The 19171-nt window shown below is 35.6% G+C and overlaps 1 protein-coding gene across 1 annotated transcript in view; it reads right to left on the bottom strand.

Moving 5' to 3' along the window:
- DMD (dystrophin) overlaps positions 1-19171 on the bottom strand; it is a 2224438-nt gene that overhangs the window by 538028 nt on the left and 1667239 nt on the right. Inside the window, 1 exon segment of the mRNA XM_033201414.1 lies at positions 15158-15312. Within this exon segment, the coding sequence (XP_033057305.1) occupies positions 15158-15312 (155 nt within the window).

Here is a 19171-nt window from a genome sequence, read left to right as displayed (position 1 = left end):
TCATTTCACTCATGCATTTTCCTTCCAAATAAATGTTGTCAATAGGAAAAATAGGTTTTGATAAACTATATTTGACAGTTTGATAAACTATATATGTTTTCTTTTTCACCTTCTTGAAAACATTTGTCCGATTATATTAGCAGATTCCAGGACTAAGTTTGATAATTATTGTTAAGAGTTTTTGTAGGGGAAAAAAATGGCATTTCTTGTAGATAAATTAGTAGTTGATAATATATATAAAAATTTAGTGTTTGTGATAGCCACATTTTTAAATTTTTCATTTGAAAATATGAACATCATCCATTTCCTCATCTAATGTCTTTCCTGAAGCATATATTTTTAAAGTAGCTCTTATAACTTGCAACATGTGGTGCAACTATAATTATTTTAATCTGCATGAAAAATAATATAAAAATTAAAGTATCAGTGTAATTTTGATGTTAGAACTAATAACATTGCACATTTGTTTTGTTAGTGAAATATATGCTCAAATGATATAAGAATAATCTTAGGTAAATATGGAACAGTAGTTCTATGAAGAATGCATTTTTTAAAAATCTTAGTTCATCAATGCAGTGAAAGTAAATATAGAATTCTCTAGATTCTCCCATTAAATTATAACAGTATTCAGAATTCTTTCAATATATGGTGGAAGAAGCAAAAGCTGATATTAATAGAATATTATGCCTCTTCTCAGAAAAACATTATACTTTCATAGAATGTAGACTCATATATATGTATATGGAGAATTTTGTTCACTGTGCTCAGTATCTATTGCAGTATCTGGCAAAGAGTTACTGCTTAATTTTTACTGAAGCCCTTAATTAGAAAATGGCAAATATATGTCAGTATCAGTGTTTTCACCATAGATACTTTCATTATATAGTAATCACAGTAGTGCATACTTAACTGCTACTGTCTGATTCTGACTTCTACTTTCAAAGTTAGAATAATAAATCTCTGCCAGGTAACCCATTTTCAAAAGCAAACTTTAGCAAAACTTTGGAATACAAAAAAGAAGATGGAGAGAAACTTGCCTTTCAAGGAAGAATGGCAAAGATGTGGTGAGATGCCCTCTTAGACCCAGTACGTTAATATGCTAATAAAAGTAGAAAAGACTTACTAGAACTATTTGAAATTTTAAAAAGTAACACATCACTCTATGTGAGAAAATTCTCAATAAATTACAGAACGTAACATCATATAAATGATGCTGCAATGTAAACACACACACACAAAAAGAAAAAGGAGACAGATAGCAAATACAAGAATTTCTGTGTCAGAATTAACACAAGCTGGTGTTTTGAACTTAGGAAAGTCACAGACTCTCTGTGCCTCAGTATCCTTATCTCAGTTATAAATATTTTGATATTGAAATTGGTGACTTCATAGGTTAACTCAGACCTATAAAATGTCATGTTCATTTAGAATTTGGGTCAGCAAATTGTAAAGATGTCGGTCCACCTGCTACTCATTTGGCAAACAGTGCATATCCCAGGGAGCAGAACCAGCCCAAGGAAGCTGTCCTACCATATCAATTAATGGCTTGAAGTCAAGAATGAGTCCCAAGCCACTGGTTTGCTAAGGAGTCTGCAAAATCTTGCTAGAACTTTGACTTTCAATTCTGGTTCTTGCAACTGCACTATTAAAGGACCTTGGCTTCTTCTTAGAGTAGACCAGGTCCATCCATCAGGAATAGTTGCTAAGAATTATGGGTTGGCCAGGATTACTCTACATGAGAAGTATATGGAGGTTTATTTATACACACCAAGTGCTTGGCTGGGCTTCTGGAATTGCGTACCTGCCAGGATAAGTTTTACTGTTACCAGCAGCAACCTAGCAACTAGGCTAAAAGTAATCATTAGCATGGTGTGGTTTATAGCTTTAGTAGTGGGGGGGGAATCCTCAAAATCATGAGTTAGTTCCATTCTATTAAAATGTTGATGAAGATAGAGTGTCAAGGAGGGTTAATGGCATTTGTTTCAGGGAAAAGAAAAATGTATTAGCAGATCCCAGCAATTTTAATAGACTCTATTGTCTATCGCCTCTGTTGTTTATTGCTATCTGCTAAAATAGAGACTTTACTAAGTATAGCTTCTTTTACTGAAGATATCTCTGATTACTTCTGTGGATTTCTAAATAATTTCTCCTCCATCCTCCTTGCGGGAAGTCTCAGGAAAAAAAAGATTCAATATGATTCAAATAGGCTCTGCTAGAGAATCAATCTCTATCCTCTCTCTGTCTCTAGCTAGCTAGCTAATTAATCAATATTCCCAGAAAAAAGTTCTTAAACTTCTATCAGAATATGAGGTAAGAATAACAGCCTTGGAGGAGTCGTAGAAAAAATGTCTGAATAGAGTCAAAATTCACATAACACAAATTCTCTTGGTTAGTATGAGAAATGTATAGGCTTATGCCTAAGTGAAGAATTGAGCTAATGGCACTAGAGAATATTATTCAGGTAATCACAGTAAAATGATTTCCATTCAGTGGCCTGGCCTATATGCTATGCTATCTATCTTACAAACACTTACTGAGTGCATGTTCTACGCATAGTATTGGACCAGATACTATAGTGTTGTATAAGATTCTTGAGAAATTGTTTTCATGGTCAAACTTTTAGAAGGGATGCATACTATACAGATTATCCCTTCCCCCATACTTGCATAAATACACATACTTTGTTGATTCACCAAACATGCACCGTAATAAAGGGTCTGATTAGTCCTATAGGAACGAAGTCTGTTTGCTTTGATTTAACTTGATATTGCCTAATTATTTTTTTCATCCATAGAACCCTTTCTTGAGTTATTACTTATTAAGACACAGTGGAACTAGTTCTGCTGAAACCCCATTTGGAAAAAGAAAACTCCCACTCCAGATGATGAGTATGTGAAGATCAGGATGTTATACCATACGACCACCAAGGTATCACCAACTTGTTCCTGAATACTTCTACAACTTTACAGGGCAGTCTGTTCCATCTTTGGACAGCTTTATAACAATATTCCTGTCTCTATTAAGCTGAAATATACGTTCTTAGGACTAGGTCATATGCTTACATTTATTCAGGCTAAGATCCCCTTTGGCTTTCCTTTCCCACTGTTCTATCACATTGTGTGTTGTGTGTGTGTGTAAACAGAAGAGAAAAACAGAAAGAAATTATTGTTGCTAAAACCTCTATGTTATCTCCATATTTGGAATGATTTTGGTTGGTGTAGGGCAGTGGTTCTCAAACTTTAATACACATAGAAATAACTTGGAGGCCTGAAAGCTTGTTAAAAGTTGCCCAAGCCCCATCCCCAGAGATCTTGATTTAGTTGGATGGGGTAGGACCTACAAATTTACATTTCTAGTGAGCTCATAGGTGATACCAATGCTGCTAGTCAGAGGATCATACTTTGGGTAACACTGCGGTAGTGGGTACATTGATGCTCTGCCAAGACCTCATGCCCTAACTATTGAGGTTGAGGTTGGAATATTGACTACTAACAGCTCACAGCTGCCTCCCTCCCTGGAAATTGCCTTCAGTCATAGGTAATGATCTTACTCCAGTCTGCCCTCTCCCATGGGGTGACCCAGGACCATTAACTGTCTAGTATTGGGTTACAAAGGTCCAGATCCCTTGCTTCAATTCAGCGTGTCTCTAAAGGGCCCTGCAATTTCCAAAACTCCCCTGAAAATCTGATGAGGCCTCAATGGACTGCAGGCTGCACTGCACTTCTTCGTCTGTGCAATCTTGCCTATCTTACAACCTTACACATGTATCTCATGGGAACGCTCCCAACAAACGTTTTGCACACAACTCTCTATCTTAGTCTATTTCCAGGGAGCCCAGCCTAAGTTAGATGGGTTTTATTTTTGTTTTACGTTTCTTTTGAACCCACACGTAGCACCTTGCATTTACATTACATCTTTCAATATTCAGCCTACCAGTCCAATTTGTTGAAAACTTTTTGGCTTCTGATACTCTTGTCTGCTATATTTGCTATTTCTCCCTGCTTTGTGGCATTGGCAAATTTGATAAGAATGTTATCTACGTCTTCATCCAAGTCACTGATGAAAATATTGAAGAGGACAGAGCTGAGATTAGATTACTGGAAATAGCTGCCAGAAACCTCCTTCCGGCCGGGCGCGGTGCCTCAAGCCTGTAATCACAGCACTTTGGGAGGCCGAGACGGGCGGATCACGAGGTCAGGAGATCGAGACCATCGTGGCTAACACAGTGAAACCCCGTCTCTACTAAAAAAATACAAAAAATTAGCCGGACGAGATGGCGGGCGCCCGTAGTCCCAGCTACTCGGGAGGCTGAGGCAGGAGAATGGCGTAAACCCAGGAGGCGGAGCTTGCAGTGAGCTGAGATCCGGCCACTGCACTCCAGCCTGGGCGACAGAGCGAGACTCCGTCTCAAAAAAAAAAAAAAAAAAAGAAACCTCCTTCCAAATTGATAGGTATCCATTAGACAGCAGTGAAGGGAGCATAGGCCTCAGAGTTGCAGATTTGGGATGGAACAACAGTTCTGTTTAAGTAGATGTCAACAGCTAGACTCATAGCTAAAAAGAACAATGCCATTTTAGCATTTCTATTTTATAGGAAACTTAGGTATCACTTATATAACACATTTCAATAAAACATATCTCACTATAAAAACATAAAATCATAAATAATTATTATGAATTTATGATTATTATTCATCTAATTTGTCCCAGCATGAAAACTGTATTTGATCATTTCATGGAGGGTTTTTTCATTTATACATTTTAAAAAAGAGGTTGTGATAAAGTTGAAGTTCAACAGCTAACCCAAATTCACCAGGACATTTAAAATACTGGCAATACAAAAGAAAAAGACAATCCATCAGTAATTGTATGAGTGGCCATCAGTTTAAGTAATGTAGGTTATTATCTACAAAGGTGATTCAATTTGGTTCACCTGATTTGCTTTAATTGCTCTGTGGTATAAACACACTGACTGAACACAGAGTGATGTAATGAGTATCATAATTAGGAATTTCATAAAGCTAAGTGTGAAACTATTAGAAGATATTTGAAACACACAACCACTGCTTTGAATGGGGAATTGATTTCGCAGTTCATTTAAATAATTTTCATCTCTTTCTATGAATACTGATGACAGACAGAATGACCATAACATAAAACACTGGCTGGAAGAATGTCACCATGTACTTCAAGAAATTATTTCCCCCATGTTTTTTATTGAACACCTGTCCATTTCTTTCCTAATAAAAATGTGGTAAGAATTTTTTAAATGAAAAATGAAAACTATCTGAAAATGCTTTCAACTGTTAATAAACAGGGAGTAAGTAAAATAAAAATAGGCAATATACATTTGCAAAACTATGATAGAAGGAACTGCTAAGAATGTTGAGAGTGATTCTTTATTTGTACATTTTTGATAGTTTCTACAATAAGAATCACTTTGTACCAAAGGAAAGAAGTTATTTCAAAATATAGAAGAAACCTCCAAACACAGAAAAATGGTAGATAAAATACCAAAATAGAACATCAAAAAGGCACAATCTGGGCTTAGAAACAAGTTAAGTAGCTCTGTGTTTCAGAAATGCCACAAAAACACACAGTGGTGCACGGGGCTGTAGACATAGGGCTTTGGGGGCCTGGGCTGGGAAATAGGTAGCAGTAGCCAGGAGTTCAGATTCTGCTGGGCTCAAGAATCTATAAACACTCTGTATAAGACAAAGGACCTGAGCCAGGCTCTTTGCTGCAATTAGTCAAGGATGATACCAGGTGTCCCTATTGGCTGAAAGGGGGCTGAAAAAAAAAAAAAAATTCTGCTATTGATCACAACTTAGAACTGATTAAATGACATCCCTTTTTAGGGGGAAATTGGAAAGATTAGATTTCATAAAACTCATTAATACCTAAATGTCCAAACATTTTTAGTATAAGAAATCATTTGAATTAATGATTTATAGAAAGGAAACAGATCCCTATTATATACTGAATAAAGCCAAAGGATCCCAAAACTATAAGATTTCTAGAATTGTACAGATAACAATTAAGTCAAGTGATGACTGTATTCATTTATCAAAACAACTCAACTTTCTAAAAATAAATCTACCTAAATTCTATTTTTATTGAATGTTTTAAAGAAGTCTTTCTGAGAATGATATAGATAGAAATAAAATGAAAAATATAAATATAATTGAAAAGTAACATAATGGGTATTGTAGCTAACATTAATGGTTCAATTAAACCAAATAAGAAAAACTTTCTCCCATTTGCTTTAATATTTGATACTGTAATATTAAATTTATGAACAAAAACAGTCTGTTGGTATCCTATAATTTTTTTTTTTATTAGGAAACAATGGTAAGTTTTCTATAATACTATTGTTTTTCCTGGGAAAACTGATACATAGGAGTATTTCTAAGCATATATTTTGGTGTGTTGGTTCAGCCCAGTTCAGGACTGTAGGACTGGGTTAGAATGAAAATGGCTACTTGGCTACATCACCACGTAATTTTCCACACCAGTATATCACCAATGACATGGTTCCAAATGTCTCCCTTTGTGTGCAATCCCTGCAAGCTAGAAACATTCTAATTACTTGAAAGGAGACGACATAAAATGAAGCAGGCTGTTACCACTATGAACCTTTTAGATACATATGGATCATGACACTCCCTGGCCCAGAGCCCCAAGATTTCACATAATAGATGTTATATTATCCTACTGTAGAATGGAGAGTTTTTTTTTTTTTTTTTTGAGACAGAGTCTTGCTCTGTCGCCCAGGCTGTAGTGCAGTGGCACAATCTCAGCTCACTTCAACCTCCGAAGAATTCTTATGCTTCGTAATCAGTTGGGAAGATTTGCATCTCAGCAATATAAAAATGGGATTGTCTTGTAACTATACATACGACTCTCTCCTGAAGAGCCGAAAGACACTTTCTCATGCTGCTAAGTGTACCTAAAGCAGTTGATAATGGATTGAATTTTTTAATATACCAAATCCTCTCAGTCCTTAAAATGGACTAGAAGGTATATTTTGCATAAGAGGGATTTAAAATAGGGTATTCAAAATTGAGAGGGTTGAACTGGTGGCTTTGGGGTCATTTGTAGCTTTAAATTAATTTAAGTTTAAGAGATGGAGTCTCACTATGTCACCCAGGTTGGAGTACACTGGCATGATCATAGCTCACTGCAGCCTTGAACTGAACTCCTAGGTTCAAGAAATCCTCTTGCTTCAGCTTCCCAAGTAGCTGGGACTACAAATTTGGCTTTTTTTTTTTTTAATGTTTTGTAGAAATGGTATCTCACTATGTTGCCCAGGCTGGTCTCAAACTCTTGGCCTCTAGTGATCCTCCCAGTCCCACCTCGGCCTCCCAAAGGCTGGGATTATGGGTACATGTCCAGCCATGAACTTTAATATTTTAAATAAGTGCCACATATATATTACGAGCAGCCCCCAATGTAATAAAGGTTGTATTTTAAACAAATATCCTGCTAGCATTCTATCATATTTTTGTACATAGCTTTGAAGGCAGCAAATCTTTATCCTTTAAATTTTTGGAAATAATCCAAAGCCATTCAGTGCCCAACATCTGATGAATTGTTTCATTCAATTTACAAACAATTATTGAGTACAATTACTCAGCAAATACAAGGTATGGCTATAAAATAATGTAACAGTCTACTGAGGATCATAAAACAGTCCTCAAGTAGTTCCAGAAAAGGAACTCTAAAATTGTATTGCCAAGCGACAGTATTTGTAGATACGGCATATAAGAATTTTATGAAGTTCAAATGCTTGTCCCTCTCCTAAATAAACAAACAAATGAACAAGCAAAAACATATAACACCATTTGCTTTTCTTCCCAGGAAAATGTTTTACTTTTTTGTTTGTTTTTACTTTCAGAAATATTTGAGAATGCTTTTGGAAATATGTCATACATGTAAATATCATGTATCAAGTCTCAGGAGGGAAAAAAAAGAGCACTGGAATCAAAGGGAAGCAAGAAGATTCATTTTAAGGGAGTCAGATCCAAGGCTGGTGTGAATGTCAAATGAGTGTAAAGACTTGATAACTGGCAGAACAGAGAAAAGTTCGTTACAATCTCCCAGAAATCTACGAAGGATGAAGAGGCCTCAGGATGAGACGACAATAGGGATAAACAGAGAGAATTGTTTCTAGAGCAATTTTTGAAGTAGAATTCACAGAATTTGGAAGCCAACTTAATACATGTGTCAGTAGATTGGGAAAGAGAGATCGAGAGAAAGGTAGAAGGTAATTCTTAGATTTCCAGTTGTAGAGACAATTAAGTTAGGCAATCACACTACACTGAAAACACAGAAAATTTAACTTTGTTTTAGGGGCAAGAGAATGCATTCTATTTGACACATTTTGGAGCCTGTAGCATATGCAGGTGGTAATGCAGGGTAGATGGCTGAAAGTACAGTTCTGGAAATTAGGAAAAGAGTGTAAGATGGAAGTTGACACTGAGGAGTCTTAATGTTAGCTGAAGCCAACAGACAAAGCTACTCAAAATGTGTAGAGAGAAAGAAGAGAGAGAATTAAGAATGGAACATCAACATTTAAAATTGCATTGAGGAAAGCGAACTTGCACTGATCATTGTTATAACTCCCAACTTTGTATCTTGAGCTACTCCCCATAACTTCAGATTTGTATATCCAGCTATCTACTCCACACATCTCCTCCTAGATGTATAATAGGCATTTCAAATGTAACATATCCACATTTTCCTCCCAAAATATGTTACTCCTGGAGCCTTCCCCATCTCAGTAAAAGATGACCCCATCTTTCAGTTGCTCAGGCTAAAAACTCTTGAGTCTTCTTGACTCTTCTCTTTCTCTCGTACCTACATTTACTCCATTATAAAATATTTTGTGCTCTGTACTCAAAATATAGCAGAATCCAACCACTCCTCACCACATTCACCTCTCCCATTCTGATCCCAACCACAGTCATCTCTTGACTGAATTATGACAACAGTTTCCTAATGGTCTCACTACTTCTGTTTAGTCTATTATAACAGAGGAGTCAGATAAGACAAAACATGTTACTCCTCCATTCAAAACCCTCCAATAACCCCCACCTCATTCAGATTAAAAACTAAAGCCCATAGGCCTAAAGGCCAATATAATCAGATGCCAGTTACCCCTCTAAATTTATTGTCAACTACCTTCCTGCTCACTTGATCCTTTTCTGCCTAACTGATCTCCCTTTTAAGGTTCCTTCAACATGCCAAGAATATTCCTGCTTTGGGGCATTTTCACCTATTAGGACCCTCCTGGGCTACTTTTTTACCCCCAATTATACCTATGGCCCACATCCTCAGGTCCTTTAGAATTTGCTTAAATACCACCTTTTCAGTAAGACCTTCTTTGATTACCACATTTTCATGGCAGCACTCCTCTTCCACCTCTCTCTCTCTCTCTCCACTTGTTTTCCTCTTTATTCTTCCACATTGCATGTATGACCATCGGACACATCATATATTTAATTTTATTTGTCAGTGTCTGTCTCCCAACTTCTACTTCCCAGAATATAAGCTTTACGAGGGTAGGGCTTTTCATTGCTGTATACCAGTACCAACTACTGGGCCTACATAGCACATACTTCATACAAAAGTATTTGTTGAGTAAGTAAATTAATTTTTATGATGTTGATGGCAGATGATATTTTACTGAGTTCTTACTATGTGCTAGGCATTGTGCCAAGCACCTCACAATTATTATGTGATTAAAGAAGTAAGAGATTATTTCAAGATAATATTGTTCTGGGAACCAAGGAGGATAAAGTTTTGACTAGCAGAGTTGATCAACAGAATCAATGTTAAAATGTAGTCAAGCAGATGGATGAATTAAAATACACTAACCAGCTATTACAAAGTCATTGATGATCTTAGTAAGTCCTTGTTTTCATAAAGTGGTGGTGCTGGGGAGTGAGACTGGAGTGGGTCAAAATATAACTAGTAGCTAAAGAACAGGAGACAGTAATGTCAACCACTGCTTAAAAAATGATATAGTAAGGAGAAGCAAGCCCAGCTGGATAGAAAAAAAATGATATACTAAAAAAGTTCTTTTAGGATGAGGGAGACTTGAGTATGTTGGCCTGCTAAAGGGGAGGAGCAAAAAGAAAGAAGAAATTGAATATCCCAAAAAAAGAAAGTAGAATAATTACTAAAACAACATGTTGGAGAATGTAAAAGAGATCTAGTGCTTAACCAGAGTAGCTCCTTGCTGCACACAAAATAGGGCTCAATTGTTTTCTTTTTTCTTGTTTCAGTGAAGTGAAGAGGAGAAAGGACCTAGGAACAGAGAAGCAAAGAGCGATTTACAAGTGCCTTCAAGGTTGTCAAAGATGGAGAAAACAGGTCAAAATTTTTTCAGATGATCAACTATTAATTTTGATCATTAAAATATAAAACATTAGGAATAACAGAGAATACTGAGATGTTATTTTATGGAAGAAAATGTGTTTGTATGTATATGCATGCATATGCATATACACATGCATGCACATGCATATACATATATATACAGATGTGTACACACATACATGTACACACATGTATATGCTGAATCTTTCTTAGAACCTAGAGGGATTTTTTAGTATCAGGAGCTTAGCTAAGGAACTTCTAGGCATGTTTAACCCTCTGATGCAAGGACCGTCTCCTCTGCTTGATGAGTTTGTACCTGGCTAGTTGGTAGTTGAGGAAGCCCTCATACAGCTACAAACAGACAATTCAGAGTTAATGCTTATTTCTTGTTTAAAGGGTGATCCTGGAATAGAAATAAGGAAATGAAATCTCATGACAGTGTCATCATAAAGTCATCAGCCAGATGGCAGTCCTTGAAATCTAATCCTTAGAGGCTTCTCACAATAATTTGTAATATCACATCTAATATTATCTTATTCACAAATTCATATCTATTCACAAAGATTGAAGACAAAGAAATGAACTTGCAGAGGCTCACATTTCTGACTTTATATGTTAACATGGACTCTATAAAGAATATGATAAGGAAAACAAAATATTTTCCTACATAGGTCACAACAATAATCTATGTTCAGATCTGGGTTTCTAAACTGTACAATTTAGTTGAAAAGCAGGCTTCTCTTTTTTTCCATAAATAGATTCGTTCCTTTTAAGCATAAATGGCTATTTATATTTATTCTATGTAAGATGACAAATAAAAATGATCCTATCAAAAGCCACTGTAGAATTTGAAGACTCATCTGATATATTAATAAACTTAAACAACAAAATATAAACATTAGTTTACTTTTATGACTTGAAACTAAAACATGGCAGTGTCTGATATCAAAGTAAATTTCTTTCAAGTACGTTTTATTTCTTATTTAACATTCAACAGTTTAAAACTAAAGATTTTATTACTAATTTAAATATTCTTCCAAGTATATAAAAATTTTGCCTAGGTTTCTCCATATGACTGAAAGTCTCAGTGCAGGCAATGCATGAGTGTCTCATAGTAAAATAGTGTCTAATCTGAACTGTGAGAAATGATGCAATCAGAATGCTTTCCACAGACTCCCTCCACCTAAAAAGCTGTAGTTACAGAACTTTTTCAAAGATACGAGATACTTTTTCTCCATAACCCAAATATTGATATTATTAATCTTTCCTTTTTAAGATGAGTTTAATATAACAACAAAAGTGAAAATGCCATCCTGTCATAATTGTAGTTTTTGAAACCAACAGAAATACCATGGATTACTATGCAGCCATAAAAAAGAATGAGATCATGTCCTTTGCAGGGACATGGATGGAGCTGTAGGCCATTTGTCCTTATCAAACTAACACAGGAACAGAAAACCAGATACCCCATGTTCTCACTTATAAGTGGGTGCTAAATGATGAGAACACATGGACATATAGAGGGGAACAACACACGCTAGAGACTATTGGAGTGTGGAGGGTGGGAGGAGTGAGAGGATCAGGAAAAATAACTAATGGTACCAAGATTAATACCTAGGTGATGAAATAATCTGCACAACAAACCCCCATGACACAATTTTACCTATGTAGCAAACTTGCATATGTACCCCTGAACTTAAAAGTTAAAAAATAAAAATAAAAAAGAAAATGTATAAATGAAAAAATCAGGCAGAAACAAGCAAATGCATGCCAACAAACCCCTACGTAGAGATAACACTATTTACAAATAGAGGCAATAAGTTTTTTGAAGTAGTATAGTAAATAATTATTATAAATGTACTCTTAACTGCTTAACCCATTTATGCCTAAGGTTGCAATTTTTTGATTTTTTGCAATCAGACCTTGGTGATGACCTTGAACAGTAGAATATAAATAACTCCCACATGCTTAGTGTTCCAATAATGGAACACTAGGATAAATAGCTAAAGTGAACATAGACAAAGATAATCTAGAGCAGGATTATCAATAAAACTTTCTGTGATTGGTGGTTACTTGATGCTGGGAAGGGTAGGGGGTGAGGGGATGAACTTGATTTGATTTTGCAGGCTCAGAGATGGAGGGGAATTTGCATCAAGATGAATTGTGCCTTGAGTCTCACTATATCTAATTTATATTAGATTGGAATTTTGAGTTTATGCTGAAATGAGTTAAGACTTTTGGGGCTTTGGGGATGAAATGAATGTATTTTGTCTTTGAGAAGAACATGAATTTTGGGAAAAAGGGGCAGAATGCTATGGTGTAGTGTTTGTCCCTTCCCAAACTTATGGTAAAATTTAATTGCTGTTGCAACAGTAGTAAGTGTGATCTTTAAGACGTGATTAGGAATGAAGGTTCTGCCCTCATGAACGGATTGGCATCATTATTGTGGGAGTGAGTTTCATATAAGGCAAGTTTGGTCCCATTTTTTCTCTCTTTTGCTCTTCCACCTTCCATCATGGAATCATGACGCAACAAGAAGGCCCTTACCAGATTCCAGCTCCTTGATCTTGGACTTCCCAGCCTCCAGAAATATGAGCCAACAAATCCCTGTTCATTATAAATTACCCAGTCTGTGGTATTCTGTTATGGAAGCACAAAAAGGACTAAGACAAGGACAATAGAAGTAGGTTGCATTTGGAGAAAGAGATTGGAAGAAGGCAAGATGAGTTTAGCTTTGGACCTCTTCAATGTGAAGTTCCTGTGGGACATTAACATTGAAAGAAAGCAGTAATCTCTACATGTCTAAAACTCAAAAGATCATTCTCAGCTGGAATTATAGATGGGTAGTCATCAACAGACTGAAACTACACAAGTGGATGAATTCTTGTACAGAGTACATGTGAAGTGAGAAAAGAACAGGGAAGAACTTTATAGACATGAGTCAGAAGTAGCTTGGTGAATTGCAGATTCTCTACAGGCCAAAAATGTGAGTTGATTTCTAAAATTGTAATTTACTTTACCCACAGGGGAAGTAACTATATGCATTCTTTAGCTGATAGCTTTTTGGAAACAAGCCAAAAAATATCAACTGGAAGTCATTCCCATGAAGAATCCAAAGACCTTAATAAAACAATTTTTTAAAAACTGAGAGAGTTGCTTGGGCCATCAAGGAGCATGAGAATGAAGAGAGGGGTCTGTCAGAAAGAGTAGTACAGACAGAATAGACCAGTGTCCTGAAGCTCTAGTTTCATACCATGAGCAAGCTTTTTTCTTGGCTCCTTAGTTTATATTCCCTAAACTCATCAAATTAATCTGACTTTAACTGACTTTTCCAAAAAGGCTTCTCTTTGGAAAGCAGATATTTCCCATGAAGATCTAATGGTTGACTCTCTGATACCAATTGATTCCATGTGAATAATTCTTCCTGAACCTAATCTGTCCCTGTTAATTGAACACATACAAGATCTGTATTTTGAGAAGAAAGTCCAAGTCTTGCCATTGAGAAAAAGTAGCTACTATCAGAAATTTTCCAAATATCAGTTCCATATTCAAGTTTGCCCTTTCTCCATCAGGGTCTTTTTCATAGGGCTCCAATTAAAACTTCCCAACTTTAGGTTGCATCTTCTTTTCCATGTTCTTTTCCATCTATACACTTACTGTCTGGAATTCAGGATTAGAGTTGCTCTATTCCCCAGGTCACTAGCTTAAATTCAGCTTCACAGGAGTTTTTACTGTCTAATATCTAGCTTAGTTTCAAAATTTAGTTGGTCTCTTAATTTCTATATATCATTATCTCATTTCTCCTAAGACTTCCTGCTCTTAGTTCAAAATCTGTTTTGGTCCCAATGGTGACTTTTACTTCTCGTTAAAAATCACTGAGCTTATTTTTTCAGTAATTGATGTCATATTTTGGAACTCAATTATTTTTCATCGTGGTCTTCCTCATATTGTACAGGTACTATTTTTTCAGCTTGCACAAGGTAATTGTACATTCTGCAAAGGGAGTCATCATTCAAAAAACATTTACTAGCTCCCTATTTTTATATCACGTGGTTCAGGATCTGGGGATGTATCACATAAGAAAGACAAAATCTCTGTCCTCATGGCATTCAGATTAATTTAAAGAACAAATATTAACAATTAGTTTCATAATTTTATATTTTTATTTATAATTGGAATAAATGCTAGTGAAAAAAGCACTAGAGATCAAGAGAGGTATAATAAGGGTACAAAGCTTAGTTTGAGGAGATACTGTCTATAAGAGCTGTTAATTTCCATAGATATATAATGGGAAATGAAGTGATGAGTCGTATTACCCTCCACAAATTTTCCCATTGGGTGTGTGGAATGAGACACGAGGATGATACCATGGACAGCTATAACTCCATCATGAATCCCAAAGTGACTTATTTATCAGATAACAGGTAAGACAGTGTGTGCCATTATGAGACAGAAAGAGAATTCTTTGGACTTTGGATAGAGTTCTCAAAGTAGACTGATAAATGGCTCTTCTAGCTATAAATCAGTATTTTGCTTTTTGTTTAATCTCTTGGTTATGTCACTACTTTTGTGATAGTGGGCAAATGAGATCTTATGTTCCTCATTTTTAAAATAGAAGTCTGAGCCAAGTCAGTGAGTTTAGTTGGTATTTATCATCTTGAACCCTCCCAAGCTCCAGTTTAGCTGGATTGGAAAAACAAATCTTCATGGTCCATACAGTTTCACCACCCCATTATTATAGCCAAGAGTAGTTTTAGAAATAATGTAATTCATACCTTTTATGAATGCTTCCCCAAGAGGCATTGATATTCTCTGTTATCATGTGGACTTTTCTGATATCATCTGCAGAATAATCCCGGAGAAGTTTCAGGGCCAAGTCATTTGCCACATCTACACTTATCTGCCACTGGCGGAGGTCTTTGGCCAACTGCTATAGATTTTTATGAGAAAGAGAATGAATGTCAGTTTTTTTCTGAAATCTCCAGTGGGAGTGTCTTAAAATACTTCGTAAACAGCTTCTGAATCCTCAGGTCAGAATACGTATATTAGATTGCTTTTAACCTACCATGTTGATTTAGTCAGTTATGACAGTATAAGGTAACCCACCTTTCAGGGCAAACTTTTCAAATGCAGCATCTTGAGCAACAACCAGTATCAATTATTTCAACTTCCTAGCAATTAATTGTCAATAAAGTGGGCTTAATTGTTTTATCACAAGAGAAAAAAACTACAAAAATAAGCTCATATATAATTGTTGACTATGTAACATATAACAACATTTGAACCAAAAAAAAACTCATTACATTTCTTTCCCTCTTCATTAACTTGTTGAATCGTTTATGTAATTAGTGCCATCTACTGGCGTTCAACTAAACGTGCATACAGAAAATATTGAACAACAAAAGAATAGTACTGTTATTCTAGTTACGAACTTTTTGAAGGATCAAAATACTTTTAGAATATCCTACTTCAAAATTCGAATAAAAGTCAAAATATAAGAATCTTGCTAAACCAAATCACCTACATTTTCTTCGTTGTTTGTCTTTGGTAATTCAGTGTTTTCAAACTTGCTATCTAATCACTTAAAATATATTTCAAAGAAAGAAGTCGATTAATGGTAGGGTTTGTCTCGAAGCATATCAACCTGAAATTTCTATTAAACATTTCTGCAAGTGCAGAGAGGAGGCTTCTAAGCATTAAGATAATACGAATTGTTAAAATAGTTATATCAAATTTAATACGATGGGTTAAGTCATTGATAAATGGACAGAGGAACAGGGACAGGTAGTTGAAACAAGGGAAAGAGTAGGATGATTTTATTTAAAAAGAAAGAAAGTTAACTTTCAAGTAATAGAAAACAGAGTATTGAAAAGGTACAATTGGACACCAATTAAATTAACAAAATTAAAATCCAAAGCTTAAAAGACCAGTAAAACTAGCACATTCATGTATTACTGCTGGGGACAGTATCTATTAGGACAATTTGGCAACAGATACCAAGTGACATACAAATGCTTATTCCCATTGACTCAGTAATCTCACTTTTGGTACTTTATCCTAATAAAATCTTCAAAAGAAGATCAATACACTATATGACTTAAAATCTTCATTAACCAAAGCAGTAAAAAAATGAGAAACAGGCCGGGTGCGGTGGCTCATGCCTGTAATCCCAGCACTTAGGGAGGCCAAGGCGGGTGGATCATGAGGTCAGGAGTTCAAGACCAGTCTGGCCAAGATGGTGAAACACTGTCTCTACTAAAAATGTAAAAATTAGCCGGGCATGGTGGCAGGCTCCTGTAATCCCAGCTACTCAGGAGGCTGAGGCAGAGAATTGCTTGAACCCAGGAGGCAGAAGTTGCAGTGAGCCAAGATCACGCCACTGCACTCCAGCCTGGGTGACAGCGCAAAACTCCATCTCAAAAGAAAAAAAAAAAGAGAAACAATGTCAATGTTTAATTCAGGGACATTAAAAGAACATAATACATCATTCTGATGGTACAATATATAGCAAATGCACACAGTAATCACTGTAAAAAGACACAATTTTCTTGTGTAAAAAACAGAACACAACTTTTAACTACACTGTGTTTTTTTATCTCTAAGAATACATAATCATGAGCTGAACGCAAAATGGAAGAAATTGAAAATAATGCTTCTGAGGAGAAAAATCATTTTTGTTTTTAATATTAGTTCTTTTGTGTTAGTATGATATGTACAGAATAAAAATCAAACAGTATTCTCAGCATAATTTCAGCGTGTTTGGTTGAACGCCTATCAAACATATACAATCTATATATAATGTAATTCCTCAGTTAACTAAAACATCCTAGAATCAAACTAAACAATGGTATTTACTGCATATAGCAATAGATCCAGATTACCAAACTATTACCAAGAAGCTAATGCCAGTATCACTGATTTTTGCTATGAAAGCAGAGGACAGTGTCTAAAGGCACAGAACATAGTTGCTGCTATTACAAAACAATTAACATTTATCCTCGTGGAATGCCTGCCTTTTCTTCCATACTCCTTTTATCAAGCACTGCAGTTTCTATTTTCCACTTTTCAGATCCTCACACTATTTGAAAGCCCTTCTTAGGAAACTTCTGCCAAAGGCTTGCCTTTTCTAGAAATTTCCTAGGGTACAAAATTACCACTTCTTCCCTTCTCCTCCTCACTTAAGCCAAACCTAAAGTGATAAAAGTAATGTAGTCCAAGACATGAAAGAACATGTAATTGGCCCTTACTATCCAGAGGGTGCTATTTGCATTTTAAAAGAAGAGCTTATTATCTCTCATCTATTAAATCTCTAATTAATAGCATAAACATCCACAAAACTGAGACCAATAACTTGGTCACCTTTTTCTCAAGTGAATTCCTTTTATAAAAGAGTGAATTGTTAACAAAATACTTACGATGGACCAATATCAGAGCATATATGTATAAGCTCAGGAATACAAAATAAAAACAAAATTTTTAGTAAATATATAATTAAAATCATTTATTTTACTCAAGCAAGTTAAATAAACTTGGAAGCCACCATCACTGATAGGTTCTTATTTGAAAAGTCTAGATATAAGAGGTTATACTATTTGGATGGTTTCGTGGTTATGTGCACATGTTCTAGCCCATATAATTGTATGCAGTTTTTGTATATCAATTACACTTCAAAAAAGCTGTTAAAATTAAAAAACATAAAATGCAGAAGGTGCCAATGAATCTAAAAACATAATCAATAGATCATAAAAATACCTAAAATTATAATAACATATCCTGGAATTTTCCAAAATCTCTTAAAGAAATAGCAAGCTAGAGTTAATTGAGAGATTTCCTACTAAACAAGGTAGTAAAGAGTGAGTCTTGATATCAGACCAGAGCTTTTTGATGAACTTTAACACTTGAAAGGCAGAAATACACGTGCCATATATTTTTCTGCAAAATTGTATTCACAGAGAAAGTTAGGACTGTTATACCTAAGGAAATCCTGACTGAGTGCTAACCCTCACTGAATACTGCCAGGTTTTGTGAGGATGTAGGATTAAAAAGTAAAACTCCCACTGACCTTGACTGACATTGAGGGGGCTCAGGCCCTTATATAAACACAAAGGTTCTCAAAGGTAGCCTTTCTCTTTTCTCCCTTCTTAAAGACATTCCCCACAACAGAATGTTTTCCCTTTCTCCTACAGTAATATTCTGCCCGCCCATCTTGGGCTTTACCCGAGTGTCATTCACACTAGGAACCATGACCTTGACCGGTTTTGCCTACCGCTGTGAAATTTACTATGGGGATAACTCCAGACCTCAGAAGGAGTGTAAATTCAAAACTACAATAGACTTCACACACTCCCTTTTCTCTTTCTGAATTCCATTTACAATGGTGTACACCACAGGGAATTGCTTGTGTGGTGATCACGGTGTGTGAAGAAATTTAAAATACTGTGAGCACTAGCTTATAAAAAAAGATTGCCTTTGTGTATGTGTGTGTATTTTCTATGAAGAATATAAAATGCTAAATCCCCAAAAGGTTGGTTCCCCAACCAGGAAAGACATTTTTCATATTCAAACCTATTATGCTACTACTGCAATATGTGCTTGATATATATTCACAGTATTTTAGGCAGAAAAAGTGATTGTGAACTATGAGACAATCTGAATTAATTTCAAGAATTTCGAGTATTTTTTTCTACTTTGTTTGTCTTCTCTCATTTTTTTTTCTTTGTAAGAACTTATTTTAGTGATATTGACCCTACATGGTAGAAAAGAGAAGAGGAAGTGAAAGAGTAGCTAAA

The sequence above is a fragment of the Trachypithecus francoisi genome, unplaced genomic scaffold, assembly GCF_009764315.1.
Source record: "Trachypithecus francoisi isolate TF-2019V2 unplaced genomic scaffold, Tfra_2.0 Lachesis_group6, whole genome shotgun sequence".
NCBI lineage: Eukaryota > Metazoa > Chordata > Mammalia > Primates > Cercopithecidae > Trachypithecus > Trachypithecus francoisi.
Note: the sequence above shows the minus strand (reverse complement) of the source record. Positions and strands in the feature narration are given on the sequence as shown.